This window comes from Anser brachyrhynchus (genome assembly GCF_964034855.1).
Source record: "Anser brachyrhynchus genome assembly, chromosome: 4".
NCBI lineage: Eukaryota > Metazoa > Chordata > Aves > Anseriformes > Anatidae > Anser > Anser brachyrhynchus.
This window is the reverse complement of record NC_137698.1, coordinates 5,715,040-5,725,974: the sequence shown is the minus strand read 5'-3', so window position 1 is coordinate 5,725,974 and position 10,935 is coordinate 5,715,040. Positions and strand designations below refer to the sequence as shown.

General features: G+C 38.6%; 1 protein-coding gene across 4 annotated transcripts in view; it reads left to right on the top strand.

The window, feature by feature from the left end:
* ARHGEF38 (Rho guanine nucleotide exchange factor 38) overlaps positions 1-6,250 on the top strand; it is a 47,320-nt gene extending 41,070 nt beyond the window's left edge. For all 4 annotated transcript variants that reach the window (XM_080590660.1, XM_080590658.1, XM_080590657.1 and 1 more), the window contains exons 12-14: positions 791-989; positions 1,167-1,417; positions 2,263-6,250. In XM_080590660.1, coding sequence (XP_080446786.1) covers positions 791-989; positions 1,167-1,417; positions 2,263-2,448 — 636 coding nt within the window. In that variant the 3' untranslated portion in view covers positions 2,449-6,250. The remainder of the gene's footprint in view (positions 1-790; positions 990-1,166; positions 1,418-2,262) is intronic.
* The last annotated feature ends 4,685 nt before the right edge of the window (positions 6,251-10,935 follow it).

The window sequence follows — 10,935 nt, the reverse complement described above, 5'->3', positions numbered from 1 at the left end:
ATGCCCACACATACACCCCCACAGCAGAAGACACATGAAGTCCACCAGGAAATCTGCATGCCTGTGGTTCTCAACCTTATCAGACATTTACAGAGCTTTCAGGCGTCTAGTTTACAGTACAATATAAAATATATCAGCTGCAGATTTACAGGAGAAGCCAAGGAAGCTGGAGGATTCATTTTAGCATCAGTAAGGCACACATACTCTTGCGACTGTGGTACGTTGGAGTCACATTGATGTGCAGTGCCTCCATCTCTGCCCTCTAACCAAACTGACCGAATATGCTTCCAGCAGTTAATAGCACCTTGCCCTTATATAGCAAAGTAATTTTGTACCATTCAGTTTCTACGGAGTTTTTGCCTAGTGCCTTGTCATGCAAGTTGTTATATGACCCTAGCACACCTCTGCTAATTTTTTTATTATCCTTTTTGCAATTTTACATAGGAAATCAAAGATCATTGTTAGTAAAAACAATTAAACCAGTTACAGTTCACATACAGAACACTGGCTCTTGTAAAGTACTGGCTAAGAGATATTTCATTATATTCCTCTATTTCTTTCTTTGAAATCTGCCCTTTATTGGTCAGCTATTAATATAACAGTTGGGCAGGCCCTTGCTGCATATGCAAAGGAGATTTGGTTACCTATAGCTGTGTAACTAACTCCTTGATCTGTGTGTAAGAAAGTAGTCAGCTGCCACATGCAGTATACACTAGTTCCTTTTATGCATCTGTGCTGTTCTAGAAATGGCTTCAGCATTATTCCTAGTGAATAATTTTTTTCTTTTCAGCTCGAATCCCCACGCCAAACAGAAGCTGACAGGTCCAAGCTGCTGTCTACGTACAGCACGGAACTGCTGTATCAAGCTAAGCGCAAGTGCAATGCCACGCAGGAATTCGATATTGATTTGCATGAAGGAGAATTGGTGGCTGTCGTGGAGCAAAAGGACCCCTTCGGAAGTACGAGCAGATGGCTTGTTGACACAGGAAGTAAGTTCTTTGCACAAACATCCCAATAACAGCTTCCCTTTGGGCTATTGATTTCTTTTCATTTTCGGCCCCATCTGTTTGCCTCTATCATACTGACAGCTGCATAAAACAGTTGGTTTTGAAATCATTTAACTGTATTTTGCTGTTTATTTTTTCTCTTTCTATTCTGATATGTAGACCTTAAGGGGTACGTGTATTCCTCCTTCCTGAGGCCTTACAATCCAGCCAAAGTGCAGAAGGATGTAACAGAGAACAACTTCTGTGATGATGATTTTGATAATATCAGCCTCTTTGTCTCTTCACGGCCATCCTCTGACAGCAGCACAAGTCCAGGGCACAAGAAAAGTGACAGCAGCTCATCTCTTCACTTCTGTGAAAATCTGACAACTAATGGCACAGGGACTTTTCAGGATATGGATGATCAGCAAGTAAGTATAATACCTATTGTGCCTGTCTTCTTGTTTTTCTCATTTTAAATCCAGAATTATAGTGATTATAATTTAAATAGTTTCCTTTTGCACTGGAAAAGACTTGCACTAATCTGTCAGTATGACGTAGGATTTGATATCCTCTGTTCTCTGGCTTTCTTCAATAGCTACAAGGTAGGAAAAGATACACAGATAAACTGTGAATCATAGTTCTGTCTTACAAAAGACACGCCTTTGCATCACTTCACCACACATACAATGTCCCAGAGTTCTCCCTTTGCAATCAGTCTGGGGATTTTCCCACTTAACTTTAACAAGACATCTGGGGCAAAGCTGATCAGCAAGGCACAGAAGTACCCCCTGTTTTTACTGTCTCCAGATCAGATTGCTGCAGATAGGATCTCTGGCAGCTGAGAGGATGGCTTGAGGGATCCATCCTAGCAGCTGCCACATTTAAGTGCGGGAGCTTTAGGAGAGGTGATTCTCTACATGGAAACCTTGCTGTAAATTCTTGGGCTTGTTCAAGGCTGCTTGGTGTGACAGCAACAGACACTTGGTATGAGCCGAAAACCGTACCGACGCAGCACTCTCTTTTGATACCTCAGAGCTTGGTTTGTTCCTTCCCACGCAGAATTCCTCAGATCCTTCAGTTTTACTTTTTGTTTTGGCCCCATTCTTTGTACTCTGTGCAGCAATTACAGACCATGCAGTTACGTAGTGGCTCAGATACGTTATTACACATTTATATATACAGAATTCATGCTAACACAGAATGACAGGATAAGATGTGGCTACATTTCTGAATTCAAGTTTTGTTTTCTTTTTCTGTGGCTTTCCTTTTTCAGACCTTCTATGCTGTTTATGCATTTCAAGCAAGAAATGACCAGGAACTCAGTCTTGAGGAGTACCAGAAGGTTAGGATACTTCGTTTTTCTGACCTGAGTGGCAATAAAGAATGGTGGCTAGCAGAAGCCAAAGGTCAGAAAGGATACGTACCATCTAATTATCTCGGCAAGATGACATACGCTTAGGAACAGAAAGGTCCATTCAGCGAGTTTCTCTGAAGTAGACAATAATAATCTATTATAGTTTGCAGAAAGCAAGGCAAACTCACAATTGACTGACAGAAGCCATGGCATCTGGTACAGTGCACACATGATATTGAGAACCTCCATTCTCCAAAAGCCATCACCTTGTCAAGACCCGAGGGAGAAAACATTTAATAGGAAGACTGATTCTGATTAACATCTTGAAGAGCTTGCTTTTCTATTACCCCATAATTTTCTCTTCTGTCAGTGTCCTACGTCAAAAGTCAACCTACAAGTACACATTGCAGCTAAAGTTATGTTTTTCTTTCATGATATTCAGCAAATAATATTCAAGATGAAGACAAATAGCCTTGAAAAAGGACAAATTCAGTCTTCAGGGATTTGTAGTTCAAACTGAATTATTCCTAAGCCCCTACCTTGATGAACATAGACAAATCTCAATACTCAGAGCTTTTGGGTTATCTGTTTTTATCCTCAGCGACTTTTGTAATGAACCTTTTTCTCAGTGACAAATATTGAAGTGGGAAAAGAAAAACGGTTTCATTTTCATAGGAAACATTTCAATTTAAAACATACTGAGTATGTTGGTGCCAGTGGCTGGTCTCAGGGAAGAAGGTAAATTTAGTTAAATATGGAAATGCGGGGAGAGGAATAGCAGGCACAAGAAACAGGTAACATGAAATAAGTTATAATTCTCAGAAAAAAAATTCACAACTACTTCATATGATAGGCAATAATTTGTAGCGATATGAATGTGCCTCTAGGTTTGAAATTACATGCCTCTAGACTAACTGTGTTATAGTGCAGGATCTGTGTAGTGAAACAAAACTTGTGTTATTAGGCTTGGGAATTTATTAAGCTTTGGGGAGGGAAAAAAAAGTCAATCATCAGTGCCTTTCCATGAATATTTACTGTCTATCTGATTCCCTAGGTCAGATACAGAGATCATACTGTCTAGTGAATAAGCGAGGATTTAAGATGTGTCAAAATTTCTCTGTCAGAAAAAAAACACATTCTCATTTTGAAAGTGAATGAACATTAGAGTAAACAGTGAGTGAAGAACGTATTGATGAGCTGATTTACTATTTGCAAAACTCAGGGTCAAAACCCGTGTATTTTGCTAAGGTATCTTAAAAACTGTCAAGGTTATTTCAATAAGTTAAAATGGTTCACATCATATCCTCAGTGAGCATGGGAAAACAAACCAAAAAAAACAAACAAGGAATGACATGATTTTCAAGTCGTACTTCTTAAGGTTCACTGCCTGCAGCAATCCTTAGGTCAGGCTGGTGCCGTACACTTGAGCTAAACTGAATGGTGATCTCACGATACGTCATTACTATTACCATTGGTAACTGAGCGTTCATCACAATCTCTTTCAATACAGAAATGCCTAGCCCCTCTAGTGATGAATGAAGACCTTATTGTGCTAAGCACTGCGAAAAGGGGGGGAAGAAGCAAGAGACTAGACCTAAAGCAGTTAGTGTAAGTGAAAGATAAAGCTCCTGTCAGGTATTTTCTGTATTGCTTCATAATTGCTTATTACTGGCTGACCATTAAAGTGACAACATTATTAAATTTGATGGGGGGATGTTGCTGATCAAGGGTGTGTGGATAAAGAAATTGTTCTAAAGCTATTGTGCAAATTTATACTTCCTGTAGCTGAAGTGCAGGGTATGAAGATAAAATGAACCCAAACCCTTACTGAGATATAATAGGAAATAACCTGTCAGCAAAGAAAGGATGAGAGAAATTATGGTAGCTGATGCAAAAAATAGTTTTTGCTGCACAAATGAATCTAGTTGCATTTCCTTTAGAGTCCTGTATTTTTATTTCATTTTGCTGAAAAGGTAAAGTTCTCAGTTTTTTTTTGCTCAGATGAATGTAGATCGCAGAGATAAGATCCTGAAATCTGTGCTGGATTAAATCACATGACAGAAGCTTTTTGAGTTCTCTGAGATGGACATCCAGAAATCAGTATGTGAAACACTGTGAACAATCCAATGACCAGTAATAATAGATATCATGTGGTTTTGCCTAACTTGTACATAACCTTATGCACTTCAGTCTCGCTGTTTGCAAGCAAAAAAGGTTCCTATCCATTTTATTAATGGATGAAGCTGTTTTTACAGAAAACTTGTTATTATTTAAATGGAAAAAAATGAAGCTGGGGTGCAGGAGGGCAAGTATCAGCTTGGATGAATGAATTGAGACTACAATTGATTCTGCCCTACTGCGTTTTCCCTGTTTCGGTGCTGATATTTTAAGATTACGGGGAAGATATACACAAGAAGCTTTTCAGCATGCCTTACATTTCAGAATATTTTATTTGGAGATGACCTATTTGCAATAGCTGAAACAGTTTTAGAAATGACTGAATTGTATTTAATAGGCTCAGTGCAGTCATGTAAGCACAATGAAGAAGTTTAGCATTTCAGACAAGAAAATTAAGGGACAGAGTCAGAAAAAAAAATCTGAAGTGTTAGTTCTGAGAACTCAGCTTGAGTCATACGGAGGGCTCTGATTTTGAGGGTTATGTGCATTCCCCATGAAAAATCAGGCTCTGTGAAGGTGTCTCAAAGTCTATTCAAATGCTGCTTTCCAAAATGTTTACTAAGGATCCTGAAGTAACAAGTAATGAAGGATGAAATATAATGTAGCTGGCCACCTCTATTTCATTGAATTTTTATGGGATTTGGGAACTCCTAGTAGGCTATGAAATCCCAGCCTATGGTTAGTACCCTTAATTTTATATTGTGGGCTAATTTATATGACTTTATTATATTCTTTTTATCTTTACAGTATCTTGGGATTTGCTAATTTCACTAATAATCACTTTATTAGGTATTGAGGTAGATTGGCCTATTTAATCATCTCAGGAAGTCAAAGTTTTGTGTGTTATGATTTGATATTACAGATATATTGCAAGCTTTTATTTTTCTTTAAAACAAATTAATGCAAACAGCAATCACTGCAAAACATGAAGAGATGCTCTTTGAATCTAAAGCCTTCCTACATTAAGGAGATTTACAACAATTCAAATGAGACTTGCTCAGACACATTTTTGTTAAGGTCATGCTTTAAATACTAGGAACTGAGATATATTAGGTCTCCAGAAATTCCTAAGAACTGTGTAATGTTTTTGCAGCAGTTTCTTTCACGTAAAGAAGGTTACAGTATTCTAAGAGCTTTCTTGTTCTCATTAATGACAAAACTAATCTATTTTGATTGAAGCAGGAACAGGCTACAGTTTTATTAGACTGATCTTGCATATATTCAAATATGCATTTTACTTACTTGAACGGTTGTGACAGTAAGCATGTGCAAAAATTTCCAAGATTGGGTCCACTCAAGCTAAAGTGTTTCTCAAATCAGGGGCAATTCACTTTAAGTGTTGACATTGATAGCCTGGAACCCAGCAAACGTACAAGCCAACGAACAGCTCAGAGTCTTTGGCAACTGTGTGCTTCATTGCCTTCCCTCTGCTTGTGTACCTTTACTAAGGAGTCACCTTTTCAGCACAAACACAGATTGGAGAATTATTCCTTCTTTGTGACTGAGTAATTAGCACCTTCAAATAGTAAAATACACTTTTGCTGTCATTTTAAAAGAGATTGTAAAAATACAGATATGAGAAATGAACTAGAACTCTGAAAGAAAACACAGCCGTAACAATGCTTGTGCTTATAGATCTATTATTGATAATTCCTCTTACAGTACTGTTCATAAATGGTGAAAAATCTTCTTTTAAATTATTGTAATAATAAAAATTTATTTTTGTAAAGATATGTTGTCTTTTTGTTTTGTTAAAAACATCAGCGAGACTTTTTCTAGGAGCAAAGAGCTTTAGATGCTACCCAAAGTCTGCCTTCTGTTGTCAACTATAAAAAGTGTCACTGCAAAATTAGCACAGCAGAGAAAACAAACAGTTGCCTCAAACAACATGCTGCATATTTGGTATACATCTTAGCTTATCTATTAATATGTTAGAACTTGCTCAGTACTTTTACAGCAGTGAGATCCAAAATACAGTCCAAGTTTGCAAATATCACATTACTTCTGTTCTTTTGTAGCTACTTCTGTGGTTGTGCCCATTATTTTCTGTCACATCCAGCCAGAGTTCCGTCACAAGCTGTAATAGAAAAGAGGTGTATTACTAACGTAACAGAGAACTTTGTGTTAGATGCCAGCATCTTTCCTTTTAGACCTGGATACCACCAGCAGTCCCTAGTCTAGCCAGAAGAAGTGCTCATAGAAACACAAAATGGTTTGGGTTGGAAGGGATCTTTAAAGACCATCCAGTTCCACCCCCCTGCCATGGGCAGGGACACCTCCCACCAGACCAGGTTGCCCAAAGCCCCATCCAACCTGACCTCAACCTGGCATGTTCATGCAACCAGAGCAAGTTCATTCACATTACTAAGGATATCAAAATTTGGGCATCTATGAATAACATTCTATTTAAGTGGAAGTACAGTATTACCATACCAATTTATAAAATTGGTAAGAAAAGTCAAGTAGCCATTCTTATAGTAAATCACAAAGCAATCTGGTTTAGGGACAGAAAACCACTGGACTGTTTTCCAGTTATTTTTTTCTAAATAAATATGAGATATACTTCCCAAAATCCAAAGGACCTTCCTTCTTTGTGCCCTACACTAGATTCTCCAATCTGAAGTGCAAATTCAGTTAACAGTCCTGTAGAACGGATTCCTCTACTGAAAATACAGTTGTTAATTCCATCCTAACTATAACTAAAGGCAGAAAGCAACTATTCCCTTCAATCTACTCTGTTTTTCAACAGTGCTTATCTTACATATTCAAGCTAAACACTTGACTTAAAAGACAAGGTCTATGCTGTAAATCCCTCCTGACCTAATACTTCAAAGAATCACAATCCTAACTGACATTTTTATACCAACAGAAGGAGACTTTATATTTCATTTAGGAATCTGGAAAAGTTACGAGAAAAAAGTCCTTTGCTGATACATGTTGCAGCTCCACTGCAGATTTTGCTAATAGAGCAGCATCAACAAGTCCAGCAGGACTTGACTTTATTAGAAGGAAATGATGGGGATTCATAAAAGGTATAACATATATTATTGTATTCTAAATGAATAGGAGATGACCTACAGCCAACTCATACCTGGGTTTTAGAAGTAAAAACTTCAGGATACACTTGAATCAGGTCTCAGAGGCATTTTGAATGGCACGAGCTACCACAGTTTGAAAACAAAGATTTTTTCTGCTTTTGTTCACCCCGTACAATGTACCTAAAGAGAAACGCAGAGTTCAGATGTAAGCTCCTGAACTCTCAAAAGCAAAACTGTATGTATATTCAGAGGCAAGACGGAAGCAGCTTATGTCTTGAACCTTCCTGTGGGAGCAAATTATACCACTAGAGTGAATACTTTACATAGTAGCGCTCCAGCCGTTAAAAGAATCTATCTTCATACTCTGCTTCACAGCATATGCAACATTCTTCAGACTAACATTTCAGAAGAAAATATGCCTCCTGTTTGCAAATGAAAACTGGTTCAATGTCTTTTCCTACTATACCACCATTAAAAACCTCCTGTGATAGGGAGCAGGAAAGATGGGCTGATCAAAAAGCAACAGAAGTTCTGGATTCTTTCTCCTCCTAATGCTGTTATTTTTAAATTGTCCTGGAAGCTGCAGGCACTACAAAGGCAAAACCTTTCTTTTTTACCCCACAGGAAATTATAGTTAAAAAAGAACAAAAGTTGTCAATGTAACTAAGGCTACCCTGAGTAAGTGAAGCTATTCCTTTAGATATTTAAGGAATCTTAGCCTAAATCTTAATTGTGGAGAGGGGAAAGGAGGTGAGGGAAGTATCTGCATACTACAGCTATTTACACGTATTTGAAACATAGAATGGGTAAGAAAAGCTGTAGTTTTCACCTACCTCTTAAACTCTGAGGTGCTTTCATAATTAGAGATGCTCCCCTCAACAGAGGGTATGGAGAGGGGATTGCCACAGGCTGATCACAGTCAGCAAGACTCAAGATCCTTTTCCAGTTTTTGAGAGCTGAACAAAACATGGATCATCTGGGACAAACAGAGGGAGCACAGCTGTGAAGAACAGTTCAGGGGTGCGAGTGGAGAGCCAGAAGATATGATGCTTTCTCAAGTACCTGTGTCTTAGTAGCAGCATGTAAAGCATTACGTGTTGCCTGCATGTGGCTGGAACAAAGAAGTGTAACAAAATCCAGCAGGATAAATGAAAGCGCGAAGGGAAGCTTGTGGGTGACAGAGCTAGGGTCTAGTCAGGAAAATGACACAAATGTCTCGGCAAGAAGCTCCTGAGAAGCAGTCACAGTGTGTACAAACCTTCACCGTAACAGCAGCCAGGCTAAGTGCAAGACTGCACTGGGGCTGGTGGGGGCTTACATGTTGCAAAGGGAAGAGAGACCAAGCTGATCCCACCTAAGGCTCTGGAAGCGGGAATTTACCATGCTGAACTTAAAGAATATCCAAACAGAGACAAATACACCCCCCTCTCCCCTTTTGTTGTTTTTCCCCCTCCCACACCTTTTTCAAGCTCTCAGCATTATTAACAGGTAGGCATAGGCCCCAAGATGCTTGTAGGATACAAGTCACCTCTAACACTGCCAGTGCCTGGATGCATCCCAGCTTCTCTCTTGCAACAGTCCTGCAGCATCTGCTTCCTTTGCTCCTGGAACTGAGACACTAAATAACAATGCAAGGTAAACACAGATATGACAGTTCTCATGAAAGGTGTGTGGAATACGTCACTCATTATAACAAGGAAACTTTCCCTATGCAGAGTTTAATTTTTTTCATTATTCTTTATGAAAACAAAATATGAACATTCACTTCCATGATGGACTAAAGGAATACATTCAGACCTCTGAATAACCTCTTCTATTTGAAAATCTATGCTATTAGAAATACTTTGGACATATTTTAACTTCTGAAATACCATATATCACTATTTTAGACACTTCTAAATACACAAGTGAATTAGGGTGGGGAAAAAAAAGCAAGTCTGTGAGTTGGGAAGAAAGGAAAAAGGTTTCTGAATATCCCTACCCAAATCAAACAAACAAAAAACCCTTTGTCTCATGAATGCTATGAGATGGACAGTGGGATGGCATATTAAGATCTCTATTCCTGATTACATGGGTCCTAATACTTGGCCTCCTGAGTTCCAGGTCGGGCCCTTGCACCTTCAGACAGCGTTGGCAGGCTAGCCAACCTGACATGCAAGCAGCGAGGTTGCCATGGGACTTGACATTAATACAAATCTGACACTGTGCCACACCAAAACTGGAGGTTGTTTTGTAGTTTTTCCTCCAGTTATACTTTAAAGATAAAACAGATGCCCTGGGATAGCTGGGTTAGGCCTGTGTCCTATCATTTCTTTGTGAATACACTTCTACAGCCAGGAGATTGCAATCAACTTCCTACAAGCTTAAGATTCTTCTCCATCTCCAACATACCCTGGTACCTCTCTCCAAACTGCACCTGCAAATCCAACACATCTCCCCAGACATAAACCCATCTACCCATAAGCCTTGAAAGATCCAACATCAATATTTTATTAGGAAAAAAACCTGCAACATTTGCTAGCAAATTCAAACACAAAGTTTTCCAGCAGAAAGCATGCCTGAGTAGCGTTCCTTTTAAAAACAAAATCACTGAGTGGAACAGGGAAAAGGAACTGAACTTCCATAATGTATGTGATCCATTTGCTACTTTGAGTAGCATGTAAAAAGACATGCACTTATATGCATCTTCTCCTGTTTCTACCTCCCCCAGAAATTACTAGAAAAGATTTTCCTACTCATGCTATAACTCTGTAACAAACAGAGAGTGATTTTATCCATACGAAGTATTGAACAGTGACCAATGCTGTCATTAACTATTACTTCTGCCTTTGCTCACTCCTTGTATCAAAAGGCAGTGATCTCAAATAGTAATCACACAGGCTATGCTAGAACAGTTAAGAACGTAAACTTCATTTTCCAAAATAGGTTAGCAGGCACTACTACTTTGATACACACAACATGATCAAAGGTGCACCAAAAAGGGAGCTAACACACTGACATACACAGTGATTCCCGTCATGCTTTTCTGTTTTTCCTTCTCTCTCATATCAAAACAATGTGATTCAATGGGATTGGGGATTTAATTATAAGATACACTGCCCAACACATTTTCCATTCACATTATAACAGGACAACCTTAAGGTTTTTTACAGGTTGAAAATACTGTTTTGGCTCTCTTCCACTCTTCTGACAAGTTAGGGACCATTTATCTTCTACCCTTTCCTGTCCTTTTGTTGCTGTTCTCTGAGGGAAGAGATGAAGTTTCTCAGTGCACAAAAGCAAAATACACCACTTAAAATTCTCATGATATAAAATAGAGTTAATTTTTTGAAGTCGGTAAAAAGAAAAATCTATTTTTTCCTTAATGAACTGTACA